The 20,848-nt window shown below is 39.8% G+C and overlaps 1 protein-coding gene across 7 annotated transcripts in view; it reads right to left on the bottom strand.

Moving 5' to 3' along the window:
• Nucleotides 1-20,848, bottom strand: part of PAK3 (p21 (RAC1) activated kinase 3) — a 117,980-nt gene that overhangs the window by 17,677 nt on the left and 79,455 nt on the right. For all 7 annotated transcript variants that reach the window (XM_060088104.1, XM_060088102.1, XM_060088103.1 and 4 more), the window contains 5 exons: nucleotides 7,602-7,650; nucleotides 7,176-7,288; nucleotides 5,288-5,405; nucleotides 3,769-3,868; nucleotides 3,076-3,272 (listed from right to left, as the gene is read on the bottom strand). In XM_060088104.1, the coding sequence (XP_059944087.1) occupies nucleotides 3,076-3,272; nucleotides 3,769-3,868; nucleotides 5,288-5,405; nucleotides 7,176-7,288; nucleotides 7,602-7,650 (577 nt within the window). The remainder of the gene's footprint in view (nucleotides 1-3,075; nucleotides 3,273-3,768; nucleotides 3,869-5,287; nucleotides 5,406-7,175; nucleotides 7,289-7,601; nucleotides 7,651-20,848) is intronic.

Raw genomic sequence — 20,848 nt, forward strand, 5'->3', positions numbered from 1 at the left:
AAATGCCCGTGGGTCACAGAACAAGGCATCCAAGGCCAATTACGTTGAGTGCAAAGACTTCAGGCAGTGAGGAACTTATGAGCAAATTAGGTCAATTAGTACAGAGCAATTTACATTAAAAAAATCCCAACCGCTTTATAACTGGGGGGAGGGGGGAGTCGCTAATTCCTTGCATCAGTGGTATGTTAACAGGCAATATTTCAAGAGGGTTTGCTAGGTTCCAACGGACTCAACAAAGACACAAAAAAAGCCACAGTGAAATGCAAACAGCCTTCGAATGTACAGCCCCAGATTTTACCTTTAACCTCTGCTGCTCAGTGTTACCTGTTCATGGTCATTTATACTAAACTGTGGAGGACCCTCCACTGCTCGAAGGGATGTGAGTATAGTCAGTGTGGAAGGGAAGTTCTTGGGGGAAGTGGGGAATCCAATCTCCCTTCATGAATGGGTAAAAAGTATTCTAAGGATCCTTTCTCACTTTTCTATTGATATATAAATCCCCTCCCCCATTCTCCTTACAATGAGCTACACACTGTGCTAGGTGTTTACATGCATTATTTCATTTAGTTTTCACACTAACGCTGCAGGAGAGATATTGTCCCAATTTTACACACAGGAAACAGGCTTATAAAGGTTTTGAATGACTTGCTGAAGGTCACAGAGCTGGCAGGTTGTGGAGCCGAGACCCACTCAGTTTTGCCTGATTCCGTGGGCCAAATGCCTTTCATATCAACATGCTAGCCTTCACTCTACCACTCTGTCTCCCTTCCACTTCCTTCCTTTTTTTTCCTCCTCAAAGCCCAAAGAGGTGGATGAGTGGTGGTCTTGGAAGGATTTTAAAGAAAGAAGGGCTAAGCCAGTTCTCTTTTATACCTCTCCCAAAGTTCTGCGATTTTCAATTTCCCCACACATGGCCTGCTCAACAGGATCCAAGAAAACACAGGCTTCCAACAGGGTCATGGTATATCTTTTTCTGTCTAATCTCTCCAGGGTTTCAGTGACTACATTTTTCAAATTCCAAATAAAGGCATATAGCCGGGGACATTGGCTTTTATTTAAGAGAACATGAGGACAACATATCTAAAATCAAAACTTAAAAGGTCCTTGTGGCACCTGGCAGACAGATAGGGGGCCGGCACCATACGGACTTGGTGACTGAGTCACTGGAGGTTGATCACACATGGAGAGTAAATCCTTGTCAGTGGAATTCAACTGGGTGGTCTTTCTGATGAATCTTTGTGTTATAGCCTTAATGTAGGCTTCCTGAACCTGGTGGCTTGTTAATCTACAAGTACTTATTTAGATACAAGGCTGTGGATCCTAAGAGACAAGCTGTTAATTATTAGCTCTAATCCTAGGCTAGAAGATGCCCATAAAGATTAAAACTTGTTTCCTTTTTTCTAACGATTAGCAGCCTAGCTGAAGAGCGATCAACTGTAATTGGGGAACGAAGAAGGTAATAAATGCATTACTGAGACCAGTTGCTTTACAGAGCCATTGATTTAATCCTTAAGTTTTGTAGGTTGTAAATTACTCATTAGAAGGCAGAAAGCAAAATAGCCATAATCCATTTAGTGCCTCCAAACTCCGAAGACTTAGAGGAGGAAATCCATGGAAACAAGAGACCTGATGTGTTCTTTCACTGCTACTTCTTAATGGGCAAAGGTGGTTAAACAATAAGAACAAGCCCATGTAATTATCCTGACGCGCTGGTCCATAGGTCAGGGGTGGGCTTGATTCAATTCATGGAGGGCTGACCCACAAACGGTGGGAAAATGCCCCTTCTTTTTCCACTCAGCCACATCGTACCTCCAGATTGTTTCATGAGACCAGAGCAATAGCCCATAGCATTCATTAGGCCATTCACTTCTATCTGTTATTTTCTAATCAGTGCCGGGACTAGGACAAGAGGCCAAGTACCAGAGAGAAATTAGGAGGGGGCGAGGAGGAGGCTGTCCCCCTCTCCATACATGGGGAATGCAGCTCCCAATTACAAAACGTTCAACTGCAAAATAACTAGATAATTAGTTTGTAGGTTTCTTTACATGTACAGAAAGACACATATATTTGGCTTGAATATGGATCTTATAAGCTTAACGTGTAAACACTTAACCATTTACTAATGGTTTTTGTATACTAAGGGTAAAATTCAATGTTAGACTCTTAGTGGTAATGAAGCAAACAGTATGCAAGATGCCTTTGGCACTGGCACTCTGCATGGGTTTTGAGATCAGAATTTGAATCAGTGCATATTTCCTTTTCTCAATAGTGTGATGCCCTTTATATATTGGGTATATAACAGCTTCTGGCTCACCTTTAGGCTTTTTTCAACAAAACAGCTACTGGCTCACTTCTGTACTGAGCAAGCATTTCTTTCATGCTCCTTTGCCTTTCTCTGAATAAAGATGGTGGTGGTAGACTCCAAAATGGAGCTTTTCTCTTCGTAGAAGTAACCAGACCACGTAAGAATCAAACCTCTGATTCTGCAGTAGCAAACTGAGTTACCCAACACAAGCAATTTCCATTCATTTTCTACTTGACAGTCTAATAAAGTTTGTGATTTCACCAGGCTGGTGCTGTGTCTATCTTGTGTTCCATTCACTACCCACCATGCTGCTGTTGCTCAATAAATCATTACTGATAATGAAACAAAATCTAATTTAAAAAATTATAGCTGTTCTGGAAATGTGTTTACTTACTTTGTTAAAGTAATTATAAAGTAAATGTTTCCTAGATAGATCATTTAACCATGGCATATGATAAAAATACTGTTTGCTTCCCACATCTTGCTTTAAAAAAAGAAGCTACATTTTTTTAACAGCAGAAAGCTATACTAAAGAATTTTAAAGACCCCTGGCATTAGAAATAGTGATATCGAAGCATTTGAAAAAACTGTTGAGACATCTTAAGAAAAACAGGAAATAACTCAGTAATTTTGAAAATTATAACTTGAAGCTTCTAGGTCACTTGTCCCATGAAAGACCCCATTCTGGCCACTTTTAGTGAAGACAAGAAATGACATTTGGCTTTTTCCCTTTCCTGGGGATGAAGTACTTGAGTTTTCTTTCAACTTACCCTGAGTGGATTTTCATTAAGGTAAGGGGGTTCACCTTCTACCATTTCAATCGCCATAATCCCCAGAGACCAGATATCAACTTTTGGACCATAAGCTTTTCGAGTTACCACCTCAGGTGCCATCCAGTAGGGAGTTCCCACCATAGTGCTTCTTTTACTTTGCTCAGGGGTGATCTGGGCACAGAACCCAAAATCAGCTGCAGAGAAGAAAAGTCAGTTAAAATTAGCTCAAATTATTTTTCTTTTACAAGAGGTCTCTTTCAGATATGGCCATACTTTCCTTTAGTTAGGCTCTGAGCTTCTACAGCTGCCTGGCTCATATCCTTTTGTTACCTGACCTCTCAGCTGGTCCAGATTTTAAACGGGTCTGAAATAACCGACTGATGTGATGTCATTTTTACTAGACCTCAATCTGGTTCCCTCCCCACACTGTTCCCTCTAACTTACGGAATCTTTTAGTTTTCTAATTAGGTATTTGCCATCCAGCAGATGGAAGCCATTAGAAATTCTGAACTATCGAACCCCCTAAATCTGGTCACGATCTACAGGAACACAACATTAGAAAAATTCTTTACCTGAAACTGGGCTCTAAATGCCTTCAAACCCATCACTTTCAATAGCCCTTTTCTTCTCAAGATAGACAGTAAAAGAGTCTGACACTCTCTCAAATGCCATCTGAACCATAATACCTACTCAATTTAACAGAGCCATCCATCCCAAGGAGAATATTGTCACTCTTTATGTCTCTGTGGATCACTTGGTTTGAGTGCAAGAAATCCAAAGCTTGGAGGCACTATTGAATCAGGAAAAAAAAGTTCTAATTATATCACAAAAATTTGTTTAGATGTGCTTCATTTCTAGATAAATTTTGGGCAAGGGTATAATTTTATGTTGTTGGGTGAAATAAATTACTAAAGGTTTTCAACGCCATTTTGAAATCATGTTACCATTTACATCAGTAATGCAACTTAGCGTTATACATGTGAAAGCTCCCCAATCAGACTTGGACATGAAGAGTGATGGTGTGATAAGTAGCACTAAATCGTTAATACAGCCAAATGAACCAATTACTATAATCATACTTTGACTTACTTATCTGGAGGATATGGATTCAGCTTGGTCTTTTACAGATACAGTAAGCATCTGCATCTGTGGTATGATTTCATGTAGTAGGTCTGGAGTGGAACCCTGGAATCTGCATTTAAAACAAGTGCCCCAAGCTATTTCTGATGGACCAACCACCAGGTTTGGGAACCACTTCTAGGCTCTGAAGTAACTATAGGTACTTGTTTGGAAATGGCTTTGCATTGTAATACTAAAAGACAGAAACCACAGGCTAAAGGTTGAAGAATCCCCTGAATATTTTAAGTTTGATTAATTGCATGAATAGAAAATATATGTGTTTGGTGGATATGTATGCATACTGGGAAGGAGAAAATTTAAGTGAACAATTTAAAATTAAAAAAACAACAAAAGACTAGCTGGAAGTATTTGGTTTCGTTTTACTATCATTGATTTTCAAGTTTCAGTGGCTTAGAGTTCCTCCCTGTGTCTATAGAAAACCTCAACGAATGGGGTAGAGGGTAACACCCAAGATGAGACTCCAATGAGGAGTGTTTTTTTTTTTAATATTGAAAAAATTAATATAATAAAATATCCTTCGTTTAGTTTGAAACTAGGGATATGCCACTGTTATTGGAAAAGAGGCAGACACTCTGACTCACTGGAGGGCTCCAAGGGAGGTGAAGATTGTACAATGAAAGCAACTACTTTCTGGACTGAGGGAGGACCTTGTTTAAACTGCCTTCTAGAAAATGACTGGATTATAATGTGGTCTATATTATACATGGATTACATTGCATATGCAAGGCAAAATAACTGTCATGTAAACATTCCCCCCAGTCAGAAAGAAGTTCCATGCCAACATTACTGTTTTCCATATTCACCAAGACTCCAGCATGCAGGCTTAGATATGGCACCTCGTGAATGGCATAATCAAACTCAAAAAGATCCATAGCAAAGCAACTAAAATAAACAAAGGGGCTGGGGAGGGAGGGTTAGGATTTAAATTGGAATTAGGATCTTCAATTGTTTTTTAGTACAAAAGATGTACTATTGCTACTTTGACATTACAAACATTCTGAATAATCAAAGATAAAAGACTGTCAATCTTGGTGTTCTCATCAACCAGAGAAATGCTCTATTTTCTTACCTCTCTGCAGACGGCTGCTATCTGTCCTTCATCCATACAGGTCTCTGTGACCACATCAGTCAAAGAGCCACCAGCCAAGTATTCCATGACTACCCATAGTTCATCACCCACTAAGTAGCTACAACAAGAGAAGAAAAAGACGTTGACTCAGGCCTAAGGAAGTGGAGACCCTTCTATATTTCCATTAAGAAGGCAATGTGCAGTTAGTCTCTGCATTCGGTCATATTACATAACAAGAGGAAAATATCAATAATGCGTATGAGACACTTCCTTAACAATAGAAGAGAATATGCATGGAAATCAAAGGACCATCAGATAAACGCGCACCATGGAAGGAAGGAAAAGAGCAAGGAGGCCTCTGGTGACTGACTACTGTCAATCCTTCCATTGTAAAAAGCTAGTTTCAATGAACAGGATCAGTGAATAGCCCTTTTGGATAACTCAAGCCACAGTGTTGACTTCTTGGACTGAACTGACCCATGGCATACAGTTTTACAGGATAATTTATTCAGATCTCAGCATTATTTTTGATTCTACTCAATTAATTACTGAAATCTTTTCAGGTAGTGGCTGAATCAAAGAGAATCAAAGAGACTCATGTTGGCAATGGATTTACTGGGCTGAGGTCTCAGTTCTGATAGAAGTCAGTTATGACATGCCCATTATCTTTAAGTAGTAATTGAGGGACACAGCCCAAGTGATCAAATATGGAGAGGCAGGTCACCAGAGCAATGTAGGCAAATTCAAACCCCTGGGATAATCTGAAGGCACTTTAGCAGTATGATCAGGTCTCTCTCTTCCCCTGATCAGCAAGAGAGAGAAATTACAGTGGATGGAATGACCCCAACAATTCTACCCTGCCCCCAGCTTGACATCAGTATGAAGCAAGCCTTTCTATCCAGTGGTGCTCAAACTGCAGCGCCCATAAGACTCACCTGGGAAGTTTGTTCAAAAGGAAATTTCTCATTAAAATTCTCATTTCATAAAAATGAAATATCTCATTAGTTATGGAGAACAGCCTAGAAATCTGAATTTTTTAGAAATGCAGTTTTTACGAAATTACAAAAGTAGAGTGAAGTCACTCTGCTGCAGATGGTCCCTAAATGACACTTTATGAAACCCTGGTTTCGACTATAAAACCTGACCCTCCTTCGTTTTGCCCCCCTTTTGCCTCCTTCTGTACCACTGGTCTACTTGGCACAAAACACAGAAAGCAAGATCTTAAACTCACTGAGGTTGTAGACCTGGTCTTGTTTCCTTTGTATCCCCCCAGAGTACACAGCACAGTGGTGCTAAACAAACACTTATTGAAACTGAATGAGACAGATGTTAAACCACAACTGAAGAGTTAGTGCTGTCTTTAAATGCCTATTAATAACCCACTGCTAATACCACTGATGAAAGAGACATTAATTACCCGGTCTAGGAAAAAGGTTTGAGATTAAAGTCAATTCCCTAAACCTCACTGTCAGTTCATCACAAAACACCCATTAAAGCAGGGCCATTGTAGTCTGCCTCCTTTACTTAGATAACCAGAGACTGCACTGACTCCAAACAAACACTTGATGAAACATTTAAAACACCACAGCTCTCTCCTATATGCAATAGTCTATTTCCTGGCAATAGGGGGGTCACAATCCTCAAAAGGAAATTATACAAACTGCTCATGTTTAGAAGCAAGACCATAAAATGTGTCTTCAAATGTTTAATGGGTGGACAAAGATAAGTGGGTGCAAGTTTAGCAATAGATCTGATACTCAATATTTTGTAGCATTTGAGAACTATTTGTAGAATGGATGCTAAATGAATAGATCCTAAATAAAAATAATTGGCCAAGAAAATGATATCCCATAAAGAAAACAAGTACATGATGAGAGAAAACACTTACCTATCTAAATAATTAACAATATTGGGGTTCTTATTTTCCCTCATGACCAGAATTTCATTAATAATTAATTCCTTTTTGGGTTGCTGTTGAAGGTTCATCTGCTTTATGGCCACCTGAATAATGATTAAAATGCAAGAATGAATTACCATCACCTGACTAAACACAAACAACCATATTTTTTGGCAACAGTTTCAGGCATACAAATTCTTTATTTTACTAAGTGCTTTCTCGATGCCACAAACCCATGCTCCTTTTCCTTGGTCAATCATGAATTTGTCATTCACTTCAGATACTTTGGACACCAGTGAAGTAGACATATGTCAACTCAGTGCTACCCATTTTTTCAGGCACAGATGCCATCAAAGAGGAATTCTGATCAATATGAATAAAGGAAAGTAGAAGTCAGAATTGAATGTTAACACTTACCTCTTGTCCTGTGGCAATGTCTAGCGCTGTATAAACAGTACCTGATGCCCTGTGAAGGTGAAAATGATCAAATGAATAAGCAATCAAAGTGTTATCAATAAATTTTATTTGGAATTACATGTAATCATTTTCAGGAGAGGGAAATCAGAAAACTCAAGATTAAGGATGAAGTACAAAAGGAACAACCATTTTGTATAGTAATTGCTCCCCAAACTATCATGATGTATCTCTTTTGGTGGGCCAGGAGCTCCAATCAGATTTTCTGTGTGCCATGGAACTAGGCAGTCATAAATTGAGCAAAATGGCCTTGTTCCTTTCAGGAAACTCCTGGAATATTTTGAACATTCCTTGGATGTTGCACAACCAACACTGAAGTCCTTGATTAAATACCTTAGGAAAGATTATATCATCTTTTGCTTAGGCAACTGTAAATTAATCTTTGTTTTTAACATATGGACAGAGTGGCTTTTTTCATATATTTCTAATTCTTAAGAACATCTTCATCTAACAAATTAATCACTCACAGTACAGGTACTTGCTGCACTTACCTGCACTGTAGCTATACAAAGCAATAACAATGTGGCTTTATTGTTGAGCCAGTTTTTTCTTTTTGTTAAATTTCACAACAGCTTCTATGCTTAGGTTTCACTCCAGCCCACTGTTGTCTTAAAATCTATCATTCCTTAAGTCTTAGTAGTACTCATGCTTCTATTCTAACTTCAATTACGGGGTTCCCTTGCTTTGAAAATAGAAATTGTCTAGGAAAGCTGAATTCACAGTAACTTTCTGTGAAACACACATGCATTCTGAACCACCTCCCTACCCCATCCCCATGAAAAAGGAAAAGCCTAGTCAATTGCATTGAAACATTTGTGGTGAATAAAGGAATTAGGATAGAGATCAGTTCTAGGATTCATCAGGCATTGTAATGCTGCTACATTAAGATCTAAACTTTCTGGTAATTGCTGTTTCTCCTTTGCTTTCTATTTATTTCCCTTGCTGTTTTGTTTTCTGAGCCCAGGAAGTCTTTCCTTATGTCACCCATTTCCTTGTTCTTCTTCTCCCTTCTCCCTGGATCAGCCAAACTACTTCTCACAGGCCTAGGAAGTTTACATTACCTGCTCCTAGGGAATAAAATGGGTGGCGTAGTAGAAGGAATATTTGACTGCTAACAGAGATCTGAGTTCTAATGTTTGCCCTAATATCAAGAAGCTATATGATCTTGAGGTAGTCACTTCCCCTTTCTGGGTTTCAGTCCCCTCACTTGGAAAATAGTGATCACAGTAACAGTAAACGTGTATTGAGCACGTTGTGCGTGTCACGTACTACACTAAGAACTTAATCTTGTGCAATCCTTACCGTGTTTCTGTAAGGCAAGTGCTTTTACCCCCATGTTACACATGAGGAACCTGAGGCTCAAAGAGGTTAAGTAATCTGCCCAAGGTTATATAGTTTAAAATCCAAGTCCATCTGACTCTCTGACCTATAAAATACAGGAAAGGGGCTACTTCATTTGTAAGGTTCTTTTATTCCACGGTCTAGAATCTAAGAACTCTACTGCCCTCCTCACTCGCTGTGGGTATTTAAATATCTATTGGAATGAGAGTGAAAAATCACACTTAATTAACAGATGCTACCTGAAGTTGGGAATTTCAGACATTCCTTAGGATTGAGGCTTATATTAAACAAATCAGTCTCAATTTTATGTTTGAGATTCTGGGTTCAGAGCACGTATTTGGTGCTCAAGAAGTATTTGTTCAACAGACAAACTAATAAAAGTCTTTGCAAGCAAACATGTAATTGAAATAAAACCGTTCCTTTCTGTGAAGGAAACATGTCTTCTACTTAAATCTACAGGTAAGCTATCAGACATTCCTGATTTCAGGGGCCAGTTTGTGATTTGTCCTTCTGAATTCAGAATTGCCTGGGTTCAAAGGAATAGATCACCTCAACCTGGTGTGTATTTCAGCTGCATAAGACCTGAACAACTACTTAAATCTATTTGCAGAATGATTCAAAAATGCCTTTACTTGGTTTATTCCTATATCTGTAGCCAACTTGCACAATTCCTTCAGAAGCAAAAAAAAGTGATGGCATCTGCAAAATGAGCACCTATCTCATTGGGCTGCAGAGAATCGAATGGCACAATCTATATAAGCATATAGCCTTGTGCTCAGATCAGAGCTGATACTTAATAGGGTAACTGCTATTTAGAAAAATTTTTAATTTTATGTTGAAGTACAGTTGATTTACAATGTTCTGTGAGTTTCAGGTGTACAGCAAAGTGATTCAGTTATACATATACATGTATCTATTCTTCTTCAGATTCTTTTCCCATATAGGTTATTACAGAATATTGAGTAGAGTTCCCTGTGCTCTACAGTAGGTCCTTGTTGATTATCTATTTTATATACAGTAGTGTGTATATGTCAATCCCAAACTCCTAAAGGTGGGGGGAGATGGCAACTGCTATTATTATCATTTGTCGCTGCCACTGCTGTTATTGGTTTCACAGTAAAGATGACTGATTTACTGAGTCGTTAGTTGGCCCTTCCCAATCTCCCAGCCAAAACATCCTTGCTAGTGTCTGCCCCTATTTTCAAAAAGGACAAAGGCCAAAGCTGACCTATTTGAACACTTTTTGGAGCTCCTCTGTCCTTTCCCCCCCCCTTAGAAAAGTGATTTTGCCTTTTTCTTTAAGTATGGAATGTCTTTATCAAATGAAGCCACACGCAGAAACCCTCAATATAAAATGGGAGCTGCTCAAGTTAAAGCTAGGGAGGGAAGCTCCAAATTCCTGCCCAAGTGGCCTTCCCCTTATTCAACCCTTCTGCCCCCCACCCCCAAGTCCATTTCCACTGGCCTAGGAGCTAAAATTGCGATTCACTTGGAGTACAAGGGGGATTAGTCTTTAGCATCTCCAGAGCTTTACCTTTCAAATCCTTGGTTTTTTACTCCCCACCTCCCTCAGCATTTCATTGTCTTAAAATTGTTAGAGTACTAACCCTGGAATCCCAATAGCCAGGGTTTTATGGCATTCTGTGGTATAGAATCGCCACAAATCCCCACTCCACAGGAGTTTAAAGTCCCTGAAACTCTAGAACATAGGTTATTAACTCAAAAATGAGCTTTTCTCGTCACTTCCCCTTCCTCCACCTTATTGCATATATGCCCTTGTTGGGTGGGAACCATTTCCCCCTTCCCACCAACTCTTGTTCCCAGTCTTATAATGGTGATATCCTCCCCTAGCCCACTTCGCACCGCCTATCCCCACACCAAACATGTTGTTAGGCATTTGGAATTCACTGCTCTGACCAATAAGTTATTGATTGGCCCAACTTCCAACCTACGTAGAATCCTCAACACAAATGCACAAACTCAGGTACGAATCCGCAGAGTAGAACTTAGTGTCAGCACTCCTAGCACTTCTCTGCACCCCAGTTCTGATGCCTGTCCGTATTTCAGCAATTTAAGATTCAACTGGTATAACTGTGAATCTCTCTCATTCTCTTATTCACCTACTAAAGCACTCTTTTTGGCCACTGAGGGGTTAAGGAAGTAGGCTGCATCCCCATCTACTCAAACCTCTCTGGGTTCAAATCCTCCACCCAACTCCTAGTTGTGCGATCCTGGGTAAATAATTTAACCTCTCTGTGGCTCAGGATTAAAGGAGGATTAGATGTGTACAGTGTTTAAAACCAGTTCTGGCATATAGTAATTGCCTAACAAATAATAACAATAATATTACTTATCATTATTATTAGGTTAATTGCTACCTAATATATTCATTAAGTTCCCAAATTGCAATCTGTGGATCACCAGAAATCTTTTTAAGTATCTGGGAGCTTCCAAGATATCTTGGTGTTTCAAATTCATAACAGAAATTTGATATTTACCTAAGATGAAGCTAATTAAAATATCACATATATTTCCTTTTAGCTAGAATTATATCAACTTGTGATTACAATACATATCTCATGCTGGCCAAATTCTCTAAGTAGCAGTTATATGTTTTTTGTTTTTTTGCTTAATAAAGTATGGGAAATAAACTATAATAAAATATAGTTTAATAGTTATTATTATTCACAATGTAGAGTTCACAAAGACAAATAATTGAAGGAATTCTTGGTGGTGAAGTTGGGAAGTACTCTCCTTATAATAGGTGATGCACAGTAGTGTGTACTCCCAAAGAAACAGGCTTTGAGCCAACAAGATGCCACAGTAATTCCCAAAAGACAAGTTTTGCTATAGCTGGGGTATGTTGAAGTATCTCAATGGGTATCTTTATAAAATCTGTCAGTCACTTTAATAGAAAAAAGTCAGTATCAGGTAGCACTTTAGGCGGTAAGGATGGCAGAAATCAAACTCACAAAGATGGCAGTTAAAACTAATTTTCTGGGCTTCCCTGGTGGCGCAGTGGTTGAGAGTCCGCCTGCCGATGCAGCGGACGCGGGTTCATGCCCCGGTCCGGGAGGATCCCGCATGCCGCAGAGCTGCTGGGCCCGTGAGCCATGGCTGCTGAGTCTGTGCTCCGTAGTGGGAGAGGCCACGGCAGTGAGAGGCCCCCGTACCGCAGGAAAAAAAACCCCCAAAAAACCCAACTAATTCTCTGGTGTATTGGGGATGGTGTGCTAAAATGGTCAAGACTGTCAATTTGATTTTTATGCCATTTAATTACATTGATCCCTTTTATCCTTCACGTGGGCTGCTCATTGCGGTGGCTTCTCTCATTGCGGAGCACAGGCTCTAGGCACTCGGGCTTCAGTAGTTGTGGCACATGGGCTCAGTAGTTGTGGTGCATGGGCCTCGTTGCTCTGCGGCATGTGGGATCTTCCTGGACCAGGGCTCGAACCTGTGTCCCCTGCATTGGCAGGTGGATGCTTAACCACTGAGCCACCAGGGAAGTCCTTCATTGTAGTTATACTGAAGCCAGATTACTATAGGGAGAACATTTGTTTATGATGGGGATTTTGTTTATTCCAAACCTCACTCCTTCAGATGGTATAAAGAAATCATGCCTTATCAGGACTCAAGGGAATATAGAGATCATCCAGTTTAATCTCCTCACTACAGATGAAAAATCTGAAGCACAGAGAGTTGGGGGGTATGCCCAAGAGGACACAGCTAGTAAGTAACAAAAATCTCCTAACTTTGAGCAAGAGATCTTTTGGTGAACCTATGAATTCAAGTATTCAAATAAATTCAATCATAGTTCAGTGAACTATGATTCAAGAATATTAAACCAACAGATTGCTCAACCGTTGGGCCTCATCAGCAATTACAGTGTGATGTATACTGCTAGGTTCTTGGCATCACATTAGATGCTTTATCAACAGTTTCTCCCTGACCTGGCCAAGCACTTAATATTCAAATGGAAACACTGGCATCTAGCCTAAAGGGTCCAGAAAGAAACAAACAATTCACTATTTCTCCCTTTTCCTCCCAAGACAAGTCAGTTTAATTATCAGTAATCTTCATCAGGTTTTTTTATTTTTTGCGGTACGCGGGCCTCTCACTGCTGTGGCCTCTACCGTTGCGGAGCACAGACTCCGGACATGCAGGCTCAGCGGCCATGGCTCACGGGCCCAGCCGTTCCGCGGTATGTGGGATCTTCCTGGACCGGGGCACAAACCCGTGTCCCCTGCATCGGGAGGCGGACTCTCAACCACTGCGCCACCAGGGAAACCCTCTTGATCAGGTTTTGATGTTTCCTGCTCAGAGCCAATGTCAAGCCATGATCATGAGTAGCTGCCAAAGCAGCAACATGGTAGGACTTATAATTTAGATAAATCACTCTGATTTAAGCATAGAAATATTGATAGATTAGAGGAGGGAAAGAAGGGCAGGCCAGAGGGGCTAGGAAGAAGCTCATGGTCTGGGAGAAAAAGGAAAGGGCAAGAGGACTAGAGGGCTCAATGGGGTCTGAGAGGAGCCTCATGGGTTAAGAGTGAGAGAGCCAGAAGGATAGGGCATTATTCAAGTTTAAGGTTTCATAAGTATAAATCTGGTGCTAATGAGATCACAGTCAGGGATTTAATCCACATTTAGGTTGGTTATTTTTTACATCTACTTTGACTTCTACTGCTGCTGCTGCTAGAAAAGGTTGTATCATTTATTGAGCCTTACTTTCTGCCTTCTCTCTGTAAATGCTATGACCTCACTTAATGCTCACCCTATACAACCCTATGAGGTCAATTCTATTATCCTCCTTTTACAGATGAGGGAAGTGGAACTGGGAAATGGTAAGTAGCTTGCCCAAGGTTACACAGTTAGAGTCAGCAGCTGAGCTCAAAAATCCATTGCTTTAATGTAAAATGGATAGCTAGTGGGAAGCAGCTGCATAGCACAGGGAGATCAGCTCGGTGCTTTGTGACCACTTAGAGGGGTGGGATAGGGAGGGTGGGAGGGAGACGCAAGAGGGAGGGGAAAAAATGTCATGAAGAACCTAGGGGTAAGACAGGAATAAAGACACAGACCTACTAGAGAATTGACTTGAGGATATGGGGAGGGGGAAGGGTAAGCTGTGACAAAGCGAGAGAGAGGCATGGACATATATATACTACCAAATGTAAAATAGATAGATAGTGGGAAGCAGCCACATAGCACAGGGAGATCAGCTCGGTGCTTTGTAACCGACTGGAGGGGTGGGATAGGGAGGGTGGGAGGGAGGGAGACACAAGAGGGAAGGGATATGGAACAGATGTATATGTATAACTGATTCAATTTGTTATAAAGCAGAAACAAATAAAAAAAAGAGGGAGGGGATATGGGGATATATGTATACATATAGCTGACTCACTTTGTTATACAGCAGAAACTAACACACCAGTGTAAAGCAATTATACTCCAATAAAGATTTTTTTAAAATATACTGGTACAAACAATTAGAAAATTCAAGAAAACCTTTTTTTTTTTTTTACGATACGCGGGCCTCTCACCTTTGTGGCCTCTCCCATTGCGGAGCACAGGCTCCGGACGCACAGGCTCAGCGGCCATGGCTCACGGGCCCAGCCGCTCTGTGGCATGTGGGATCTTCCCGGACCGGGGCACGAACCCACGTCCCCTGCATTGGCAGGTGCACTCCCAACCACTGCGCCACCAGGGAAGGCCCAGGAGAACTTTTAAGAAATAAAATTAATAAATAAAAAAACCCCAATATACTGTTAAAAAAAAAAGCATTGGTTTGACTCCACAGCCCATGCTCTTTTTCTTTCCTCTGCAGTTTTCATTTTTTAAATTTATTTTTTAAATTAAAAAAAAATTTAACATCTTTACTGGAGTATAATTGCTTTACAATGGTGTGTTAGTTTCTGCTTTATAACAAATTGAATCAGTTATACATACACATATGTTCCCATACCCCTTCCCTCTTGCGTCTCCCTCCCTCCCACCCTCCCTATCCCACCCCTCTAGCTGGTCACAAACCACCGAGCTAATCTCCCTGTGCTATGTGGCTGTTTCCCACTAGCTATCTATTTTATGTTTGGTAGTGTATATATGTCCATGCCACTCTCTCACTTTGTCACAGCTTACCCTTCCCCCTCCCCATATCCTCAAGTCCATTCTCTAGTAGGTCTGTGTCTTTATTCCCATCTTGCCCCTAGGTTCTTCATGAGCTTTTTTTTCTTAGATTCCATATAAATGTGTTAGCATATGGTATTTGTTTTTCTCTTTCTGACTTACTTCACTCTGTATGACAGACTCTAGGTTCATCCACCTCACTACAAATAACTCAATTTCATTTCTTTTTATGGCTGAGTAATATTCCATTGTATATATGTGCCACATCTTCTTTATCCATTCATCTGTCGATGGACACTTAGGTTGCTTCCATGTCCTGGCTATTGTAAATAGAGCTGCAATGAACATATTGGTACATGACTCTTTTTGAATTATGGTTTTCTCAGGGTATATGCCCAGTAGTGGGATTGCTGGGTCGTATGGTAGTTCTGTTTTTAGTTTTTTTTTTTTTTTTTATAATTTTATCATCATTTTATATGATGTCTTTGTTTATTTATTTATTTTTGGCTGTGTTGGGTCTTCGTTTCTGTGCGAGGGCTTTCTCCAGTTGTGGCGAGCGGGGGCCACTCTTCATCGCGGTGCACGGTCCTCTCACTATCGCGGACTCTCTTGTTGCGGAGCACAGGCTCCAGACGCACAGGCTCAGCAATTTTGGCCCACGGGCCCAGTCGCTCCGCGGCATGCGGGATCTTCCCAGACCGGGGCACGAACCCGTGTCCCCTGCATCAGCAGGCAGACTCTCAACCGCTGCGCCACCAGGGAAGCCCCCTGTTTTTAGTTTTTTAAGGAACCTCCATACTGTTCTCCATAGTGGCTGTATCAATTTACATTGCCACCAACAGTGCAAGAGTGTTCCCTTTTCCCCACACCCTCTCCAGCATTTATTGTTTCTAGATTTTTTGATGATGGCCATTCTGACCAGTGTGAGATGATATCTCATTGTAGTTTTGATTTACATTTCTCTAATGATTAATGATGTTGAGCATTCTTTCATGTGTTTGTTGGCAATCTGTATGTCTTCTTTGCAAAAGTGTCTATTTAGGTCTTCTGCCCATTTTTGGATTGGGTTGTTTGTTTTTTTGTTATTGAGCTGCATGAGCTGCTTGTATACTTTAGAGATTAATCCACTGTCAGTTGCTTCATTTGTAAATATTTTCTCCCATTCTGAGGGTTGTCTTTTGGCCTTGTTTACGGTTTCCTTTGCTGTGCAAAAGCTTTGATGTTTCATTAGGTCCCATTTGTTTATTTTTGTTTTTATTTCCATTTCTCTAGGAGGTGGGTCAAAAAGGATCTTGCTGTGATTTATGTCATAGAGTGTTCTGCCTATGTTTTCCTCTAAGAGTTTGATAGTGTCTGGCCTTACATTTAGGTCTTTAATCCATTTTGAGTTTATTTTTGTGTTTGGTGTTAGGGAGTGTTCTAATCTCATACTTTTACATGTCCCTGTCCAGTTTTCCCAGCACCACTTATCGAAGAGGCTGTCTTTTCTCCACTGTATATTCTTTTTTTTTTTTTTTTTTTTTTTGCAGTACACGGGCCTCTCACCACTGCGGCCTCTCCCGTTGCAGAGCACAGGCTCTGGATGAGCAGGCTCAGCGGCCATGGCTCACGGGCCCAGCTGCTCCGCGGCATGTGGGATCCTCCCAGACCGGGGCACGAACCCGTGTCCCCTGCATCGGCAGGCAGACTCTCAACCACTGCGCCACCAGGGAAGCCCTCCACTGTATATTCTTGAGCCCATGCTCTTAACCACCATTTCATGTTCTGTTATAGATCTTTAGCATTTTTACAGCAATGTTAAGTGCTAAGTGCAAGTGTGGTACTTCCCAAAGCCCACATTTGTATCTACTATGCTAAGCCACCTCCCTAAAATATTTCTCTTGCCTCTAATTTTCTATTCGCTTAGTCCATGTGCCCCCTTGTGAACCATTTAGTTTGTCCCTGGGCATGATAATTCTGATTCCTTTGGCATAACCATACAAATGGAAGAACCATCCGTTTTCGGAATCAGTTAAGATTGGTCATGTGGCCAAGAGTGAAGTGGACCCAGAATTAGTGCTTAGGACTGGACTTTATCTTCTGCCAAGTATTTAAGATACAATTACTCCTTGTAGGCCCCTATGTAGAAACTGTCTCACTGTATTAATTCACTTGATATAAAAATATACAGATATATTTTTCAATGCTACCATACATTTACTTGTTTTGTTGAGATATATGTCCTTTAGGGCTCTGGAATGGTGAGGAACAGCGTTTGTATTACTTGCAATAACTCTGCCAGAAAGGGGAAGATTCAGAGTGTTTTCTATAATTTGCCACTCAATTAAAAACTATCACTAAATTAAAAACAATAAAATTGCACAAAAAATCATGTTATCTAAGTCCCTTTCTAAGTATGCAGAATGTAACAAGGGCCAGGGGGTATAGTCTTTAATTACTAGGATTATAAATAGGAACAGGGAATTTTTTGTTCTTTAGCTAGGGCATGACTTTTCCCAGAGTATTCATGATCATCTAATTTTAAATAGAGCTGTAACACATTATGGGTGTGGTGCCAGGGAGCTCAGTGGTTTATAGTCCAGTGATAATGAGGCCACATTTATAGGCCTTAATCCCTGGAAAGGCCAGCTAACTCTCAACTACTCACTCCAACATTAAGTCTAAGCAGCTGTTTCCCAGTGTGTGCCACTGGTTTCAAGAGGGCCTAGACAGGAAAGGGGGGCGGGTGGCTTAATACAAGCTCATTACTATGGCTGGAAAAAACAACTTGAAGTGCAAACTCTGCTAATGGTGGTTGATTGAGTGGAATCATCTTTCTTTACAAGGGACAGCACACAACACAGGGCATTTAAGAGCATTAAGTAGAACAAAGAGCATCTTCCATTGCTCCATAAACATTGTTCTTCACAAATGCTAATGTGTTTCCAATCCCCTTCATCATAAAGCCTATTATGAAGCTCAGACTACATCTATTTAGTGCCTCATAGCTGTGTTCTACCTTGTAGGGCCCAAAATAGATCTGATGCGGAAGCAAATACTTTTGGGGTGGGTGGTCTCATCCAAAGAATCGCTTCTGTAAGCACTCTAGACACCACTTCTGCTCTTGCCTATAGTTTCTTGAGCAAAGAAAAACAAGTCAGAGCACTTTATTCTCAGCACTTATCCCTGAGTTCTATGCTGTACACTACTTTGTCAGATTTGCAAAACAAGCTGTTATTCATCAAGTCCTTTAAGAAACAAGTTTCAAAAATATTCATCTTCCATATGGGAGCTTCATGTTAGAGTTAAGAAAAAGAGGGCTCCTCACTGAGTAGCAGAGATAAGTCTGAAAAATACCTAACATGATATATTTACTTTCTCAAGCATTAAAACTAAAATTAATTTAGAGAGATGGGGATTGGGGGCTTCCAAAAAATGTTTGTTTGCCATTACTGATGAATTGGTTGTATCATCATTCTACATAATGATACGATTGGCAAAGACCCAGTTAGAAAAAATTCCTTTGGTCGGATACATATCTTTATGCATAGGAGGAAAATGATTTCAAGAAATGCTCCCACTGTCAGTTACTGACAAATTTAGCTGCTTGGCTGATCTAATCTATATGAAGAGATACTACATGCAACAAAAGATACTTTGGTGTAATACAAACATGGGCTATATTGACGAATGGATTCTTCAGGATAGCCTTTTGTTTTGACACATAATTTCTTGTTAGAATTCCTTTCTTAAACACCTTCCCCTTTGAAGATCAGTGTGGGGACAGTTTTTATTATAGTACTAAAATCCCACATATTTGAACACGGTTGTGTTGGCGAGAGTGTGGACAAACAGGCACCCTCAAACATTGCTGGTGGAAGTGTTAAATGGAACAACCTCTATGGAGGGCAACTTGGAAATGAAAAATGCACATATACTTTAATGTAACAATTCCACTTTTAGGAATTTATCCTAATGATAAATTCGCATATGTATGAAATGGCTTGTCAGGATCTTCACTGAAGCCTTCTTTATAGCAGCAAAATATTGGAAACAAACTAAATGTCTATCGATGGGGGCCTAATTAAATAAAGTATGGTACATCCAAACAACAAAACACTGTGCCTCTGTTAAAAACAATGAGGTATGAACATGGAACCATCCCTAAGACATAGGCACATAATAGAAAAGGAGATATATAACGTTTTAACATTTATGTTAAAAATATATGCATCGTGCATGCGCACGCACACACACACACACACACACACACACACACACAAAGAGAAATGTACCATGTATACCCAAATACAGGGTAAGGGGCTCTCCCCCAATTTTTTCCTCAGGAGAAAAAGGGAATTGCTTTGTATTCAAATCCTTATAAAATCGCTCATGTAATGTAGTAATTCTCCATATCCATTTATTTTTATCCATAAAGTACAGTTTAGGAGAGATACATTAGGTTGAAATAGTCTCAATCAATGCTAGTTTTGGACTCTCATAAAGAGTATCTGTCAGAATTGGAAAGAAATGATGTAAATAAATTATTTCTAAAGGTATGACCTCATAACTGCAGGTGTTAGATATCATAAACAAGCTTTTTAAAGGTCATTTTCAAATTAATGCACTGAAAAGGGCACCCAGTAGCCAAAGATGGGACAGTTTGACCATCAAAAACAATAATAAATTAGATTAATTGAAACAAATTGAAAACATAAAAAAACCATGAGTTTATAAAGATATTTTTTAAATAAAAGAGAATGCCTTCTTCTCCCACTTAAAAAAAATCAAAACACCTTTCATTGGACACTTTTGGAAGTAGCTTGGGTACCAACATCTTACACTGAAAACTGGCAATTTAAAAATTAAGCATTTATCTTGATTTCCCTGTATGAACTATATTTCAGCGTAATCAAAGACTCCCTAGCTGAAGAGACAAAGTTCTTTTCAACAAAAGTATTTTAACTGATAAGTGTAGAAGGAATGATAGAATTAGAAAATTGCCATTCTGTTAACCCCTCATGAAATAATTGATTTGGGCAATAATCATCAATAGATGAAATCATTAGATGAAAGGCTGATGACAGCTTTGCAGTGGAGGGGACAATCACCCACTGAATCTTCTGATCAATCTACTCATCACTAGAATGTAGGACAATTAGACACTGTACCTCCTGATACAATATAATATGAAACATATAGCACCACCACCTATGAAGAAACCTCGCCAAAAATTGAACCTCAGTCTAATTAAGCTTCTAGATCTAACTGCCACTTATAGGAAGTACAGGAAATATGGGAGCAAGATAAATGGCATCAAATGAAACTAATAGACAAATCCAGAAAGTGTATATTCTACAAGATGCTGATGAGTTTCTTCAGTAAGTCAGTGGTAGTGGTAAAAGAAGGCAGATGCTTTAGAGTACAGAGACTTAAGAGGCACAACCAAATGTGATATGTGAATCTTTTTTGGATGCTGATTTGAACAAATCAACTATACAAACTGCATTTTTGAGACAACTGGACAACTCTGATTATCGAATGGGTGTTAGAGGTTAAATTTATATATATACGCGTTATAACGGCATCGTGATTATATTAAAAACATTGATAAATGTTGAATTTGGGTCATAAGAATATGGGAGGTCCTATGCTATTTTCTCTACTCTTGTGTAAGTCTGAACATTTGTAACAGAAACTTTAAAAAGTGATATAGTAGAAAGTCACGCTGTGAAGATTTAAATATA

The sequence above is a fragment of the Mesoplodon densirostris genome, chromosome X (assembly GCF_025265405.1).
Source record: "Mesoplodon densirostris isolate mMesDen1 chromosome X, mMesDen1 primary haplotype, whole genome shotgun sequence".
Classification (NCBI taxonomy): Eukaryota; Metazoa; Chordata; class Mammalia; order Artiodactyla; family Ziphiidae; genus Mesoplodon; species Mesoplodon densirostris.